The sequence below is a fragment of the Myotis myotis genome, unplaced genomic scaffold (assembly GCF_014108235.1).
Source record: "Myotis myotis isolate mMyoMyo1 unplaced genomic scaffold, mMyoMyo1.p scaffold_m19_p_3, whole genome shotgun sequence".
NCBI classification, from domain to species: Eukaryota; Metazoa; Chordata; class Mammalia; order Chiroptera; family Vespertilionidae; genus Myotis; species Myotis myotis.
The window spans coordinates 57,946,724-57,965,299 of NW_023416335.1; the positions used below are offsets into that span (position 1 = coordinate 57,946,724).

The 18,576-nt window shown below is 41.7% G+C and overlaps 1 protein-coding gene across 5 annotated transcripts in view; it reads left to right on the forward strand.

Moving 5' to 3' along the window:
- The window catches only part of TBC1D4 (TBC1 domain family member 4), a 196,706-nt gene that overhangs the window by 86,679 nt on the left and 91,451 nt on the right, over positions 1–18,576 (forward strand). Inside the window, exon 1 of one of the 5 annotated variants that reach the window (XM_036301321.1) lies at positions 3,834–3,908. The exons of the other annotated variants lie outside the window; for them this stretch is intronic. Coding sequence (XP_036157214.1) covers positions 3,849–3,908 — 60 coding nt within the window. The 5' untranslated portion in view covers positions 3,834–3,848. Of the gene's footprint in view, positions 1–3,833; positions 3,909–18,576 lie in introns of those variants that run through there. 5 annotated transcript variants of the gene reach the window in all.

The window sequence follows — 18,576 nt, forward strand, 5'->3', positions numbered from 1 at the left end:
AATATTAATTAATTAGTAAAAAGGTCATTAAGTGTAACATTCCAGAGACCAGTTTAGTAGAATGAGGATCCAAAGTAAGAAGGCAAGGGTTTCAGCGTGTATAAGGAAAGATGATCCATTTCGTTTTCAGAGAGTTGGGCAGCTAAGGGCAGGAAAAGAAAACCTGTGTGGTGGAGTAGTGAGGGTAAGCAAAGGCTGTACATGTGGTGGTGGTGGTGGTGGTGGTGTGTGTGTGTATTTTTAAATTTAAATATATATTTAAGATGACAAAAAAAGATGAAGCCCATGGTGAAGAAATAAGTGGAGGTCTTAAAGAAAAGGATATATTGAAAAAATTGGAGTCCCATCTCCCAGGAGGAGAAATGGATTAGGGGCTCAGTAAAGGCGAAGGATTTACTCTAGAAAAGAGAAGGGACGCCTGCAATACTTAGAGGAAAGTATGAGATGATCGATATAGTGACAGTGAAATACTGAAGTGAAATAGAGGCACATGAAAGAACTCATGTGATCTCACAAGTGCAATAAATTAAAAGCGGATTGTCTGCTGTGGGGACCTGCTCTTTGTCTTTGGATTAAGAGTACTGGAGAATAACTGAAACTATAGGAAATGTAGACATGAGAGATGTGATAGAGAATGAATTTTGGTAATGAAGTAGAAATAAAGTATGAAGGAGAATATGGTGATATTTATGATAATATTTGCAATAGACTGTTGGGATTTTTAAATATAGTGATTTTTAGGCTCATTATAGGTACATTTTGAAACACAGTCTTGCTTATTCAATAAATATTTTGTTCAACAAATACTTATTAAATATTTAATTTCATAGGGCTTATATTTTAGAGTTGGAAGACATGTTGAAAGATAAAGAAGTAAAATATATAGTTTGTTAAAGAGTGATAATTGCTAAGGAGAAAAATTATGCAGAAAAGGTGAAGGTGGGAGGAAGGGGGGAGAGAGAGAGAGAGAGAGAGAGAGAGAGAGAGGTAGTTTTGGAAATATGGCCATTGAAGTTCTCACTGAGAAGATGACAGTTGAGTCATGATCTAAAAGGAGGTGAGGGAGAGGGACAGGAGTTTCATGGACCTGAGCAGGACGCATACTGGTCTGTGGAAGGAGCATAAGGAGGCCACTTGGCCGGAGAAGCCTGAGTCGGGTAGAGTGGTAGGAGATGAGCTCAGAGAGGTAGTAGGAATCAGATAGTGTAGAGGACTGTAATGTGAGCCTGGATGACATTACTAAGTGGAGTGAGTATAGACAGAAAAGAGAAGAGGCCCAATCATTGAGCCCAGGGTGTCTCCAAGGGTTAGAGTTCTGGGAGATGAGAGGGAATAAGCAAAAGAGACTGAAAAAGGAGAGCCAGCGAAGTGGAGAAAAACTAGGACAGTGTGTGTCTGGAGGCCAAGTGGAGAAAATGTTCCCGAGGAGAGGAAGTGATTTTATCTGTCAAATGCTCTTGATGAGTCCCGAAAGAGGACTGAGAATTAACCATTGGAGTTAGCTCTGTGGTAGTCCAACCTCTGATTTGATGGGGAAATGGGAGCAATTGCCTGACTGATGTGGTTTGCGAAGGAAAGGGGGAGGAGCACTTAGAGACTGTGAGCACAGGTAACGAACTCTCGCAGGGATTTTAATTGCAGCTGGGGGAGAGGATGGGCATTGCTAGCTAAATCTCTTTGAAGTTGACGTGCAGCGTTTTTAAGCTTTTACCTTAAGCCCTGAGGAATTGCTGTTAGAAAGGCAGGATGTTAGAGTTGGATTCCAGTTCACTTTCATTGATTATGTTTTAAGCCTGGGGCTGTTGTAAGTACTAGTCCCCCAGGTGAATGAAGATTGCTGAAGGTGGCAGTAGAAGAGTCCCCTCGTGTCAGAAATGAAACACTCTTGAGCATAAGCCCTGGTGCTGGGTAGTGGGGAAAAGCCCTGTCTCAGTGGTTCCATATCCTGGTCACTCCGAAGACAGACTATCCAATCTCCTGGATACTGGAGCTTTTGACCCTTGAGACTTGACTTTCCATTTAACCTCTCTTGACTTTTCATTTTAAATTTTGCCTTAAAGACTTAAGTCTTCTGGACTAATTCTTTCTGTGACGTCTGGCACCCTAGACTTCTGATTTGCCGATAATTTTCCACAGTCTTCTGTGTTTTAACTTGTTAACTTTCGTATCTTTCTGCTCACATTTTTTTGGGGGTCTTTGTCTGCTTCTGACAGACACAATTGTTTTGATGCCTAGAATTGGTATGCAGTAGCCAATTAGTCTGGAACAAAATTGACCGGATTTCTAATTGGATTTATAAATTTCAATAATTGCTATGCCTGAACTGCTGATCAGAATTATTTGTTTCTTGAAATTATGACATTACTTAACTAGTACAAATTAGTTAAGTCATTAATTCTATATTATTTATTTAGTCAGTTTAACTGTATCTCATAATCTACAGTATTAAAAATAAAACATAAACCAACTCTGAAACCATAATAGTGAACTAAAACTAAGCTTTTCTAAAACGACTCTGTTTTTACAGATAGTTTTTTTTCTGAAAGAGAAAAAAAGAAAAGAAAAAGACTGTGATAGTTTTTGAAATAAATAAAATTACATAGAAAATATGTAGTTGTGACTTAATTTTCACAGTATGATTAATGCTTTTGTCTTTTTTTCCAAATCTCCTTTCAAAGTTGTTAATGATTTATTTTGACTGCAGGGTAACTGACAGAGGCAGGTCCAATCTGTGGAGTGAGTTCTCCTGGTGAGACATCATGTGGTCCTAGTTGTCATAAAAATAGGACTCAAGTCACATATTGAGGTCCTGTTTTAAGGATGAGAGGAACCTAGAATATTGCAATCTATCAATTTTTTAAAAAGCCAAAATACTTGAACCCAGAATAGATGTTGAGCAACAACGAGCACTTATTATGTGCCGAGCAAATATACTCTCTCATTTACTCCTTGCAACAATTATTGGAACTGGTTTCAGTAAACCATTTTATATGCAAACAAGACTAAAGTTTTAGAGAAGTTTGTGATCCTTTTGTGTATGGCCACACAGGCAGTAAAGAGGAGAGCTGGGATTGCAGCCTGTTTAAACAAATTTGAAAGGTGTTACGTTTATAACCTATATGTCTGTAGGTTTAGCAGATCATTGAATGTAGTGGAGGTAACTCAAGTCAATGTTATAATATGTTTTTGCTGTGGGCATGGTGGGATACTCGATTACCATGAACCCTGGGCTTCCTGAGGTGCTTTAAGTGGGTCAGCAAAACTATTTTCATCATAATGTTAAGACGTTCTCTGTCCTTTTCACTATGTTGACGTATTCACTACTGGTACAAAAGCAATGGTAGATAAAATGCTGTTGCCTTAGCATGTATTGGCACCAACTCTGTTAGTGATCACTGAACTCACAGGGTTTTTTTTTGTTTTGTTTTTTTAAAGACACTTCACTTAAGAGTGTCCTTGATGAATCAGTATAAATTAATTTATTAAATTTTGACCCTTGAGAACACATCTTTTTAGTATGTGTGACAAAATAAGAAGTGCCTATCCAAATACAGGGGTTGTTTAGAGGAAACTTATCTGTGCAATTGTATGAGTTCTGTGGTAGGCAGATTAATGGACCCAACATATGTTCTTGCCCTAATCCCTGTGAGTATTTCACCTGACATGGCAAAAGGGACTTTGCGGATGTGGTTAAGGTTAAGGATCTTCAGATGGGAAGTTTATCCTGAATATCCAGGTGATCCCAATGTAATCACATGAGTCCCTAAAAAGGGAAAGAGGAAGCTAGAAGAGGAGGTCAGAGAAACATGATATGAGATGACCTAGACCTGCCTTTGCTGGCTTTGTAGATGGCGGAAGGGGCCACAAGCCGAGTGCGGATGCCTGGAGAAGCTGGGAAGAGCCCTCAGGTGAGAGCCAGAAAGAAAGTGGCCCTTGGTTATACAACTGTAAGGAAATGTGTTCTCTCCCGAGACTCCGAGAAAGAGTGCGGTCTTCCAGCACCATGACTTCAGTCTCGTGAGACTTGTACTGGATGGACTCTGGACTTACAGAACTGTGAGACATTAAAGTAAGGTTTTGGCAAGTTGTTAGGGCAGCGGCAGAAAAGTACAAGTGGTGAGCTGAACTAGTCACTTTTGGATGGAACACCATTTTTATCTGAAAGCATGATTCACAGCAAAAGATGTTTAATCAGTATTGGGTGTGTGGCAGACATTTTCTTGAAAATGGACAAAATGATCTTACCACTTTATGGAAAACAATTGATAGTATTGAGAATTTTGGGAAAACAAATTTATCGCTCTGTACTTGTCAATACTAAAGACTTCTGATGAGAGTAGTGGTGATATTAACATGTGTGATATTTTGGTAATATTTAATAAAATGTGTCAATGTCAACATTTGCATAACTCAGTGAACCCATATTATCCAAAAGACCAAAGCATGAGTTATAAGTCATGCATTGATAAAAGATTCATTCAAAGTGCAAGAAAAAGAAATGAATTTTAATTCTAATGAACAAAATAAACTGATGAACAAAATAGAAATAGAGGCATGGATACATGAAACGGACAGCTGTCAGAGGGGGTGGGGATGGGGGGCTGGATGAAAGAAGGTGAAGGGAGTAAGAAAAAAAATATATATATATATCACATAGATATAGACAGCAATGTGGTGATAGCCAGAGGGAAAGGAGGGTCGGGACAGGTGGAGGTGGGCAAAGGGGGGATAAATGGGGATGGAAAGAAACTTTGCTTTGGGCAATGGGCAGATGATGCCGTGTGCAGATGAATGTTTTATTGAGTTGTACACTTGAAACCTGTATAGTTTTGTGAACCAGTGTCACTTCAATAAATTAAACTCCAATTAAAAATGGATTTTAGCCCAGCCGGTGGTTCAGTGGTTGAGTGTCAACCCATGAACCAGAAGGTTGTGGTTTGATTCCAGGTCGTGGCACATGCCCAGTTGCAGGCTTGATCCCCAGTAGGTGGTGTGCAGGTGCAGGAGGCAGCCGATCAATGATTGTCTCTCATCACTGATGTTTCTACCTCTCTCTCCCTCTCCTTTCCTTTCTGAAATCAAAAGAATATATTTAAAAATGGATTTTAATGGAACAGCATATAGAAAGATTTCACATTGCAAAAGTCTTACAAAAACTATCATTTATTGATTTGGGGGAAGGTGTCCAAAAAGAATAGTCATAATTATCTGAAAGGAGTTTTAAAATCCTCCTTTTTCCATGTACATATATTTGTGTGCTACTGGACTTTTCTTTATATACTTCAACCAAAGCAACATATTGCCGTAAATTGAATACAGAACTAGTTAAGAGAATTTGGCTGCCTTCTATTAAGTTAGACATTTAAGGGATTTTACAAAAATGTAAAATAATACCAATATTCTTAGAAAATGTTTTGTTTTGAAAAATTAAGTTACTTTATAATATACCACTTAGGTTAATATGCAATGATTTATTGTTATTTTAAATGAATAAATAAATATTAAAAAATTTTAATTGCACTATCTAAAATGGTGAATATTGATAAATAGAGCCACACAAAAGCTCTTACAAATCTCTCAATGATTTTTAGAGCACAAGAATGGCTGTTCTAGAAACCTTTTAAAAAATGATGATAAAATATATAATTATTGAGATGGAAAAGTGCCAAAGCAATGTTTCAAGCACAAGAGCAGGGGGAAGGGGGTGTGTCACAAAAACTGTGCTTAGAATGACCCTTTTTGTTTAACACTAGTGGCCTGGTGCATGATATTCGTGCACGGGGGCGGGGGGTCCCTCAGCCTGGCCTGTACCCTCTCCAATCTGGGACATCGCTCTCACAATCCAGGACTTCTGGTTCCTAACCACTCACCTGCCTGCCTGCCTGATTGCCCCTAACCACTTCTGCCTGCCAGCCTGATCACCCTCTAACCACTTCCCTGCTGACCTGATTGACACCTAACTGCTCCCCTGCCGGCCCGATTGCCCACAACTGCCCTCCCCTGCCGGCCTGATCACCCCCAACTGCCCTCCTCTGATGGCCTGATGGCCCCCAACTACCCTCCTCTGCCAGACTGATCGCCCCCAACTGCCCTCTCCTGCTGGTACCTGCTGCCTCTGCACCGCGCGGAGCTGCAGGACCCCCAGGCCTCACCGTGTGGAGTGGCCGCGGGGCCACGCCTCTGCTGTGCGTGTGGCCATCTTGTGGAGGCAATCTTGTAATGATGTCACGTGAGGGTGTGAGGACCACCTAGGCTTTTATTAGTGTAGATTTTATACCTACACTAACTATATGTGCATAAGATATGCCTGGAGGGGTGTTCTCTAAAATTACAGTAATAGTAATCTTTGGGTAAATATTTTCTTATTTGTGCTTTCTTTTTTATTTTATTATTTTATTAATGAGCAGGAATCATTAAAGAAAATAAGAAAGTTATATTAAAAAACACATTTTATTATTTTACAGAAAGTGTCATTTTTATGAAACCATATAAAAAGTGTAGAATGTTCATAAAACTTTTTAGAGTGCATTCTTTTTTAGAGATGCTGAATAATAACTATGGTTTGTATTCCAAATTTATAGCCCAATAATTTAACTTGGTAGTTTGAATGGACATATTTAAGATGGTGTTATTTGTAGCTTGACACAGATGTTGATATTACATATCTGAAAATGCAGCCGTACATTAACTTTACTATTATTTTTGTTTTCTACCTAGTACTTATGTTTAAGACTTATAAGAGAGAATTATACTGAGGATGTTTGTAAAAATACTGTAAACTGTTTAAGATCATTGCAGGACATGGTGGCTTTATGGTGAGTATAGTTGATCGTGAGCAAACACTGTCACAGAAATCCAGTGTTTGATGTCTAGTTCCTTTGATCTCATCTTTCTCTCAAGTTTGGAAATTGTCATATTCATTTTCTTGATTCAGTTAACATGATTTAGTGAGTTAAGCAAATATGCAGAACCTAGGGCAGTTTCCTATCAGTAAAATCAGAATAATAATAGAACTACCTCAAAGGATGATTGTGAGGATTGAAGGAGATAAAATATATAAAGCATTTAGAACAGTGCCTGGTGCATAGTAAATACTCAATAAATTATTTAGGAAATGCCCAAAGTAAGTCTATAGCAAACATTATTTACAAATAGCTAACTTTTCCCAATATTTATATATATAAAAGGCTAATATGCAAAGTGTCCCCTTGGGAGTTCGACCGGGAGTTTGATTGCTTGCTATGACATGCGCTGACCACCAAGGGGCAGTGTGAAATTAAGGAAGGCTCCAGCTGGCAGCTGGCAGCTGGGGAAGAAAGAAGGAAGGCCCCGGCTGGCAGGTGTCAGTCAGGAAAGGAAGGAAGGAAGGCCCTGCTGGTAGCCAGAAGGCCCTGATCACCAGCCAGACATAGGGACCCTACCTGCACAAATTTTGTGCACCGGGCCTCTAGCTCATTTATAAATTGTCCATTGTTTACATTAGCAATGGTTATGAAAAGGCTCTTAGGTTTTTGGTTTTTTTTAGAATAGGCACCTGCTTTTAGGGGGCATTCATAATTCAATTAGTACTGCTTTCCCAAATGAGAATACTCTGGGGTCAGGCAAGAAGCTTTGTAGTGTTCTGAAGATCTAGGAAAGTGAGTGGAACCATTTTCTTCTTGATTGTTTGTTTGTTCATTCAGCTATTCATTCATTTTTCAAACATATATTGAATGTGAGCCATATGTGCTATGAAAAGATAAAAAGCCACTCTGGCTGGCGTGGCTCAGCGGTTGACCGTTGACTTATGAACCAGGAGGTCACAGTTCTATTTCGTGTCGGTCGGGGAACAGGACTGGTCTGCAGGCTTGATCTCCAGTAGGGGGTGTGCAGGCCAATCATTGATTCTCTTTCATCATTGATGTTGCTACCTCTCTCCCCCTTCTTCTCTGAAATCAATAAAAATGTATTTTAAAAAAAGACATGAGACATCTGTGGGAGAGACAGATGCTGTTAGATGGCTAATATGGTTTGGTGTGTCTTTGGAGCATTTGGAGGGGCCTGATGCTGCTATTGGGCTCTTGGTTTGGGCACCTGTTGGAAAGGGGAATGGAGGGAAGTTCCCTGAGGGGAATGATGTTATCTTGTGGAAATGCTGAGCAAAGGGCCTCCCAGGTCAAAAGGACCTACCAGATTGAAGAGCAGTGTGGCTTTGTTTTAGTTCTCCAAGAACATTTTATCATCTGCTGACATGCCCTGGAGGCAGTTCGCATGGAATACTTATTAGTGATGTTTTTATGTTCTTCACATTCTATTCACCAGGCTAAAGAAGAACATATGTGTTTTTCCAATACTTATAGGCCATCAAACATTTTAGGAATGTTTAATAAGGGCAAGGAGATTTCTGAAAATTTTTCCCTTGTGTTCTTTTAACTATCACTGGAGTTTTAAAAAATTTAATGATTATTTGTTTTATTTCAGAAACATTGAAGGAATACTCTCTCTCAAATTCTTTTTTTTCCCCTGAATCAGTCTACAAATTTGTAGATTAATCATAAGAAATTCATTTAACTGTTATCTGTATAAAGAAATTATTTTATTGTAATTAAATGTTCAAATTTTTGGCCTCATATTTTTACCTTTTGCAATAGTTTTTTAAACTAATTTTTCCCTTGATCTTTTTATGTTGCTAAACTGAAGTATAATTTGTGAGGAACTGGAGAGTTACTGTCAGGTTGATCTGATGCAATGCCATAGAGGTGTCCAGGAAGGAGTCTGTTAGTTCACTGGAGATAAGTTTAGAAATGGCTTAAGCGCTGGGGAGTATGAGATGGAAAGCGGACACACTATGTGCAGGCGATATATAATAAGATAAGAAAGAGTACCGAACAAGGGATTTAGAATCCAGTAAGATCCACAAGGGAAGAAGACAAATTATATACAAGTCAGAATGTAATAAGTTACCATGAAGATAAAAACAAAATGTTTTAGCAGTTTATTCAATTAATATTTGTTGAGTGCCTATTCTATGCCATGGGTGGGAGGGATATAATTTCCACTTCAAGAATTCAGGAAAATTGATTGTTTATAAATTATGATGCATCTCTTAAAGATTAAAAGAATTAATCTTACTTACCTAGTTTATTACCATTTTAGAGACTGACCTCTCATTTATTTCCTTTCCCTAACTATAGAGTTTTATAAAAATCTAGGGATTGAGAGGAAGAAACATAAGAATGAGTAGTTGATTTTTGTAATATTTTTAATAGATTCTAATCATTAATATAGACTTAATATACATTTAAATAATTTTTAATAATTTCAACCAACTTTTAGTAAAATAAAATTTAAAATATGTTGATGAACGTTTATTATACAAGTTGAAATATATGGAAACAGAGGCTAAAGCTGAACAAAGGATAAGGAGTAAAATCATGTTGATGGATTTTTCACTAACAAAATGTGAGACTAACTATAGTACTAGTGTATTGCTCTTGAACATATTATAATAATTGTAATTTATGAAACTTCTAAGATATGAGAACCCCAAATCATAAGATTTTTATATTTCAAAAGAAATTTAAGGCTATCAATTAGAAATATATTTTCACGTCATCCTATATAATCCTATATAATAAAAGCCTAATATGCTAAGTGTCCAGTTGTCTGGTTGTCCATTCAACCAATCAAAGAGTTATATGCTAATGATATGCTAAGGCCGTTCAACCGCTCACTATGACATGCACTGACCACCAGGGGGCAGATGCTCCAACCGGTAGGTTAGCTTGCTGCTGGGGTCCAGCTGATCAGGACTGAACAAGATGGACCAGACATTCCTTGGAGCCCTCCTGCAGCCTCTCCCTGGATGGCCAACCTCCCATGTCCTTCCCCGGCCCTGATCATGTACCAGCGGGGTTCCTCTGCCTGATCTGTGCTTTCTTGCAATCCAGGACCCCTCGGGGGATGTTGGAGAGCCAGTTTTGGCCCCCCGATCCTGCAGGCCAGGCCGAGGGACCCCATTGTTGCAGGATTTCATGCACCGGGCCTCTAGTTAGTATTTAATTGCATGCTACTTTTATGTATTCATTGTAGCAAGTTCCTAAATGAATTCTATTAGGTCTGGTTTAATTTATACACATAATGTTTCTAACATAATAGAATATTATTAAAATATTTCTGTGATTTAAATTCTTGCAAGTGCTGACTTGTCTTTATCAGTGAAATAATACTTGACTAGCAGGAGAGCAAGTGCATGTCTTTCTTTTTGCTCATTTGTGTTTGAGGAAACAATTGTAGTGTCCGTGGGATAGAACAGTGATAAGTGCGTCAAGTAATTGTTGCAATTGGGCCTTTATGCTCCCATTGGCTTTTAGGGCCATAGACACAGACAACAGTATGGTGGTTCCAGAGGGAAGGAGGATGGAGGAGTAAAGGGGGGTCAAATATATGGTGATGCAAGATTTAACTTTGGGTGGTGGTCACACAATACAATATGCAGATGATATATGTGGAATTGCACACTTGAAACCAATATAATTTTATTAACCAATGTCACCCCTGATAAATATAATGAAAAAAACCCAATATACAAAAGTAAAAAATGTGTATTAAAAATGCTGAGACATTTTCTTCTAGAAACAAGCATGGTGTTAGTAAAGAATCAAAAAGCAATTTGTATGTCACACCTCTTCTATAGTTTTGGAGAACACAGTCTATAAAAGTAAGCAGATGGCCATAGCAGTTGCTCTACACTGTGTATCGTGGAAGTAATATGGGAGCCATATTTCACATGTAACTGCCTTTCTCTATTTGAAGTGGAAGGTTCTTTACAGTGCAAATAGTTTTTTGATATTTACTTAGCAGTTGGCTAGGAACAGAGGTACCCTACTGTGTTACATTGAAGGTCTGATGTTCACCCTTTACAACAGACAGAAATGTTTACATCCCGCCTGGTAATACTGTTTATGAAGGCAGAGATGTGTACAGTACACACCCCAATTGACTAAAATGAAAACTTATAGACATCAAGTCAACTCTCAGATGCTGCATAAATTCTTGTAATAAGACAAATGCTGGTTTAAGGGTGATAATATTCCCTTTGCTTGGACTATTGGAATGAATTGAATCTATAGGTCCCAAGATAAAACACAATTAAAATTTTAATTATATTTATTAACTAGTTTCATTGCTTTGTGACTGTGTCAGAGTACTATGTGCAGGGGCATATTACAGGTTGAAATGAAGATTAGGTGGTTATTTGTGGGTTGTTGCCCTATTGCTGTCTCTATAGACCACCACACTAACATGGCTGGTTCCAGTTAGAAAAAATATTTACAACTAGGGGCCCAGTGCACGAATTTGTGCACCTTGAAAGGAACTGTAGGCCGCGAGGCTGTGGTGGGCACAGGAGCAGTTCTGGGCTATTCTCTGCGCCCCCACCTGGCCCCTCCAGCTGCAGCCCCAGGTCCCCTGTCTGCCGGCAGCTCCGCTCCCACCGCCGCTGCTTCCATGTGCTGATGGCGCCAACCCTGCTCACACCTGCTGATGGCACGGAGTGATTGGGGCCGGCGCCAGCAGCGGGTGCAAGCAGGGCCAGTGTCATCAGCAGGTGAGAGCGGTGACTACTGCCCCGATTGCCCCTCAGGAATAGGGGGAGGTAGAGAAGCCCTCAGGGGCGATTGGGGCCGGCAGCCACCACTTGCACCTGCTGATGGCTCTGAGCAATTGGGACTGGCCCTGGGCACCAGCAGCAGGTGCAAGCGGGGCCAGTACTGGCAGTGGGTGTGAGCAGTGGCTCTGGTGCCGGCAGCGGGTGCGAGCGGGGCCATCGCCAGCAGCAGGTGCAAGCAGCGGCTGCTGGCCCCGATTGCCCCTCAGGAGTAGGGGGAGGTGGGGAAGCCCTGATGGGTGATTGGGGCTGGCAGCCACTGCTTGTTCCTGCTGGTGGTGCCGAGTGAATGGGGCCGGCAGCAGGCACAAGCGCCCGGCAGGACTGTGGCGCATGGGAGCAAAGAATTTTCAGTAACCACCAGAGGCTTGCCCTGATGACAGCGGCCGGCACCCCACCTTGATCTGGCACCCCTACTCACCTGCTCCACCATCCTGCTGTGGCCAATGCCCGCCGTGTTCTGTGCTCTGCCTCCTGTTGTTGACGCCTGCCATGTTCTGCACATACTCCCTCGTGGTCAGTGCATGTCATAGTGACTGGTTGTTTGGTTGTTCTGCTGATTGGTCTATTTGCATATTAGCCCTTTATTATATAGGACAGGGGTCCTCAAACTTTTTAAACAGGGGTCCAGTTCACTGTCCCTCAGACCGTTGGAGGGCCGGACTATAGTTTAAAAAAAAAACTATGAACAAATTCCTATGCACACAGCGGCTGCAAAAACACCCGGCGGGCCGGATAAATGTTTTCGGAGGGCCGCATGTGGCCTGCGGGCCGTAGTTTGAGGACCCCTGATATAGGATGTCAGTGGTGACTGTTGATGTAGCTAACTGTATTACCATCACAAGTGCTTATTATACTTGAACTAGGGGCTTTGTGCACGAATTTGTGCACCTTGAAAGGAACTGTGGCCCACGAGGCTGCAGTAGGCACAGGAGCAGGTCTTGGTCCACCCTCTGCACCCCCGCCTGGCCCCTCCTGCCATGGCCCCTGGTCCCCTGTCTGCTGGCAGCCCTGCTCTGGCCGCCGCCGCTCCCATGTGCTGACGGTGCCGGCCCCGCTCACACCCACTGATGGCATGGAGTGATTGGGGCTAGTGTCAGCAGCGGGTGCAAGTGGGGCTGGCACCATCAGCGGGTGCAAGTGGCAGCTGCTGCCCCAATCACCCCTCAGGAGCAGGGGGAGGTGGAGAAGCCCTCAGGGGCGATCAGGGCCAGCAGTTGCCGCTCACACACGCTAATGGTGCCGAGTGATTGGGACCGGTGCTGGGCACTGGCAGCAGCACCGGTAGCAGGTGTGAGCGCCTGGTGGGACCGTGGCATGCAGGAACAAAGAATTTTTAGTAACTACCAGAGGCTCGCCCTGGTGACAGTGACTGGCACCATGCCTTGGTCTAGTACCCCTGCTCACCTGCTCCACCATCCTGCCGCAGCCAACGCCCGCCATGTTCGCACATGCCCCTGGTGGTCAGTGCATGTCATAGCGACCGGTTGTTCGGTTGTTATGGTTGTTCCATCTTTCAGTCTATTTGCATATTAGCCTTTTATTATATAGGATGAGAAACTATAGTCCAATAAGGGTTGATCATAAGGTTTTTTTTGAAAACTAGTCCAGGCTTATCTTTTTTAAATACGTATTTCTGCTGCTTTGACATGAGCCTCCCCCCTCCACCCCTTTTTAGAACCATTCCATGATTTAAATACTTATACCTATCCTCAGCTTTTCTCTGTTAAAGAGCTCTGACTGATGCCTTTTTTTCTCATGAATTATTGACAATTTTGACAGGAATGTGAGTTGTTCCTGATGTTTCTTCTCCCTTCTTTAGTGATAGAATTTTAAACTAGGTACATGTCCATTCAGAGTTAGGACTAAATTTTTTATTTTTATTGATTTCAGAAAGGAAGGGAGAGGGAGAGAGAGATAGAAACATCAATGATGAGAGAAAATCATTGATCGGCTACCTCCTGCATACCCTACACTAGGGATCAAACCTGCAGCAGGGGTATGTGACCTGACCAGGAATAGAACCATGACCTCCTGGTTCATAGGTCAATGCTCAATCACTGAACTACACCAGCTGGTCAGGATTACATTTCTTAGTTGCTCTTGCTGCTAGGAATTCTTCTAGTTTTGGCCAGTGGGGTGTAAGTAGATTTTTGTGTGTGACGGCTTCCTTAAGAAAGAGAGTGTCCAGTGTGTGTGTGTGTGTGTAGGGAGGGGGATACCCCTTGCTCTCTTTTTCTATTTATTCATTCTTTCTTCACATCCTTCTGCCTAGAATACTGTTGACACCGTTTTGGACAGTGGGATCAAGGCCCTTAAGGTAGAACAAGAAGAGAGAAGGGACCCGAGTCTTTGATGTTCAGTGGCACGATGGAGTTCTAAAACTCCATCCCTGCACCCTCAACTGGACTTTTGTAGAGAGGGAAATAAACTTGTGTTATGTGTAACTAGTTGCTTTTTTGGGTTTCAGTCATAGGAGATGAACCCAATCGCAGTGATCCTCATAGATTTGGCTAACAGGACGCAGAGGCAAGGGTGAAAGCCACCATCTATGAAAGGATCCTGAGTGACCCCCAGAATTGGAGGCCCAGGCTGTCTACAACCAGGGATGTGACCCTACCATTTCTCTTTCTCTCCGTATCTTTTTTACTTTTTAAGATGATGCAACAGAGCCAGCATCTTTCTTTCCTTCTTTTTATTTTTTTAAAGATTTTTAGAATTAATTTTTAGAGAGAGAGGAAGGGAGAAGGAGCGTGAGAGAAACATCCATGTGAGAGTGAAACATCCATCAACTGCCTCCTGCATACGCCCTACCAGGGATTGAGCCCACAAACTGGGCATATGCCCTTACTGGAATCAAACCAGCAACCTTCCGGTGCATGAGACAACACCCAACCAACTAGGCCACACCAGCCAGGGCTGTATGTTGGTTTTAGTTCTCTTTTCCTCTGGGTTTCATTTTGTGTCAATTCAGACTGGCTTTCTTCAGCAAAGGGACCTGGCTGCCTGTGGTGCCAGATTAACTGACTTAACAGCTTGAGACCTCGATGGGAAACAGCTGTATCCCATCTTCTTTTGAAAAATATTAGGGAGCGACTCAGATTACTTTACTTGGGCCCTCCGCCCACCCCTCTATATGTCACTGGTCCAACTTGGATTACATGCCTTTCATTGTGGCCCACTTTGTAAAGGGTTGGGAGATTGGGTGAATGGGAGGGTGCAAGAATTGGCAGTGTCCACAAGAGTCATTTGTTCTAAATGAAGATGAGTGGTGGGTGCTGTTTAGGTCAAACAGTGCCTATTTCAGTGACTAAGTTATTCACAAGTGACTTAAGGATCATTTCTTTCTCAAAAGCAGTTCATATGTTAAAAAAAACAAAACCCCAAAACAAAACCAAAGGCTGCTAATTTGCTTTGAATTTGCTTTCTGACTTTGAAATTGTGAGTTTTTACAAGATGCAGCTCAGATTGCTCCCTTGTTTGGAAGTTTTAATGAAAATGAATTCCGGCCACATTTACACTGCACGGGCTAATTACTGTACAGATTTCCTTAATTTCTTTTATCGTCAGCCATGTTGATTGTAATATCAGCACTGAAGCTTTGTTGTAATCCTTTTAGTATAGATACTAGAGGCCTGCCCAGTGCACAAATTTGTGCATGGGTGGGGTCTGGCTGGCCTGCCCCAATGGGAGCCATTGGGCTGGGCCGATGCGGGGGAGGGAACATGGGAAGTTGGCTGGCCGGCCCTGCCCCAAATGTGGGGGGGCGATCGGGGGTGGGGCTGGCCAGGGGGAGGGGCCGTGGGAGGTTGGTGGGGGCCAATTGGAGCCCCGATTATGCCCATTGGCCGCTGCAGTGCACATCATAGTGACTGGTCGTTCTCGTCATTCTATCATTCCAGTCACTTGGCTTTTATATATATAGATGAGCCAGCATGTGGGTGTTAGAAAATTAAGGCTATTACATCATGAGAAATATTTCAGTGCCACACATTCTATTTAAAATTCTAAAGTGAGAGTTTCCTTCAGGGAATTAAAATTTAGCAGTTACGCCCTGGTCAGTGTGGTTCAGTGGATAGAGCATCGGCTCGTGTACAGAAGGGTTTCGGGTTCGATTCCCAGTCAAGGGCATGTACCTGAGTTGCAGGTTCAATCCTGGCCAAGGTCTGGGTGCATGCAGGAGGCAACCAATCGATGTGTCTCTCTCACATTGATGTTTCTCTCTCTCTCTCTCTCTCCCTCCCTCCCCTCCACTCTCTCTAAAAATCAATGGGTAAAGTATCCTCGGGTGAGGGTCAACAAAAAAATTGGCAGTTAAATGTTTGACTTACATAAAAGTTGATAAATGAAAATGCTTTTGGGAGGGCGTTCTCGTACTAAGTTACCAGTTTATTGAAAACTGAAATCATGAAAGACCAGTTAATTGAAAGGAAAAGGTGTATAATGTGATTGAGTTCTGTGAAGGGAGAGATCTCTGTCCACAAGGCACGTCCAGGGGTGTGTGGGCCTGGTTTGTGCTGGCAAAGGCTGGTCCTGACAGTGCACTCTTCTTCCAGGTGGCTTTCAAGCAACCTGGTGACGTTACAGAGACTCAGAAGTGGAGGTTGACTGCTTTAGAATTACTTCACATTCATTAATGTGGTTTCCAGTCAGATGTCTGGGGAGTGCTTAGAAGGAATATATTCTTTCTCCAGGACTCTGCAAGGCTAATGCTTTTCATTGTTTTCTGCAATTAATGATGACAGGGAAATGGGTTGCTTGAGTCACCAAAGTCATTATATGCTTTCCCTTGGTGTCATTTAGCCAGACCACACAGAGAAGGGGAGGAGGGGACCTGTGATGCGTAATGAACAAGGAAGAAAATCATTTTAACAGCCAGTAGCAGCTCTGAAAAAAAAGTCTTTTCTGACCAGAAACTTTTCCAGGTGATAGTCATCATCGTCGCGGGCAAGATGAAGGAATGAGGGCCAGAATGGCAAGTCTTGCTGCAAGTTTTCGTAGTATTAATTTTTTATGTCCCTAGGAGCAGCTGTATCAGACACACTCCATTGTGACTTAATTTTGTTTGCAGGAGGTTCGTTCTACTGGGAGGGCTGGACACAGAGCAGTGTAGACGAACTGCAGTGTGAATAGTCACCATGTGGAGCAGTGCTTTTCCTTCACCCTCGGCAAGGGCATTCCCGGTCAGAGATGAGGCATCTGGTCCCTGGCCTCTGCCTTTCCTGCCAGCTAATTTTTGAGAGAGGGAAAAGCAGGTCTCCCCTTTCTCCTTGGGTAGCAGGCAGTTCAGACTTCGTAGAAGGGAGACATTTGCATATTTCGTGGGTAATGATAATGTGTACAAGAAACTTGATGTCTCTGGACAGAAGCTCAAGAATGTTGTGTCGTTTCATTTGCAAGGTGTAAAATCCGTGGTGCTGGTATAAATATCCGAAGTAATACGGAAGCCAGGACCAAAATAGGTTTCTGGGAAATCCGTGGTATTTTCTGCTTCCTGATAGTATTACACTTTCTCCAGGACCTCAGCCAGGGCTTGTCCTGCGAGGCCCCTCGGGGTGAGCCTTCGCTCCCTCGCCTCTTTTCCTAAGCCCGTTCCATTTCACAACGAGCCTGACTCCAGTGGTCCTCCCCTGAGCAGTTCAGATATTGCATAAGTTAAAACTGCTTTTTAAGTCTTCAATTTCAGCATTTTGTTTAGATGACTTTATACTTTCACGGATCATGATAAAGGATCACAGCATATGTCCTTATTAGATTTATTATGTCCTGTATAAAAATATCTAACAGATTAAATGTTGACATACATAAATGCATTTATCAAGTGATGATTATTTTGTTATACTCTTAATTTTTTTTTAGTCTAACTTTGTTTTATTAACTTACTAATTTATTGCCAAACTTATCTTATCAGTTAAAATTCCAGTTAATTTACTTGCCAGTGACTAATTTTATAAGCCTAAATGGGAGCAGTAGTAATATTTTATTAAAAGTGACTTTTTTTTTTTTTTTTTTTGGTTTAGGTAAACTAGTTCATGTGGGAAAGCTCCCTCTAGTGTTTCTTGGAGTAAATACAAATGTATTGAACTGCTTACTTTTTCTTTTTGGTAAAGACATTTTTTTTAATCAAATGCTTTTCAGCATCTATTAGTATAATCATGCAGTTGTTACCCTTTGTGACAGGTCACAAAGGGTAACGTGGATGGACCTGGAGAGCATTATGCTAAGTGAAATAAGCCAGAAAAGATATGTACCATATGATTTCACTCATATGTAGAATCTAATGAGCAAAATGAACTACCAAGCAAAATAGAGACAGATTCCTAGATAAAGAGCAGGCAGACAGCTCTGGTGGGGAGGGAGTGCTAGGTGATGGAGGGTTTGATCAAAAAAGAAATAAAAAAGAGAGAGAACTCATGGACAACAGTGTGGTGATTGCAGGGGTGGGCGGGGTAGGGGCGTGGTTTGAAATGGAAGAGGGATAGAGGGGATAAATGGTGATGGAAACAAAATAAGATAAAATAAAAAATAAAAAAGAAACGTAAAATAAAAAAGAGTTTTAAAGAGCAATTTAGGGTTCATAACAAAATTGAGAGGAAGGTTCACCTCTGTCTCCCATACACCTCTGTCTCCACACATACATAGCCTTCCTGTTTACTAGTATGACTAACAAGAATTGTGCATTTGTTACCAAGGGTGCACACTACATCGACACGTCATGATCACCCAAAGTAAATAGTTTATCTTAGGGTTCACTCTTGGTGTTGTATACTCTCTGGGTTTGGACAAGTGTGTAATGATGTAGATAACTCATTATGATATTATACAGAGGATTTTCACTGCCCTAACGTTTTCTGTTCTGCCTAGTCACTCCCCCTCCCCCACTCCTTTTTATTGTCTCCACAGTGTTGCCTTTTCCAAAATTTGTATAG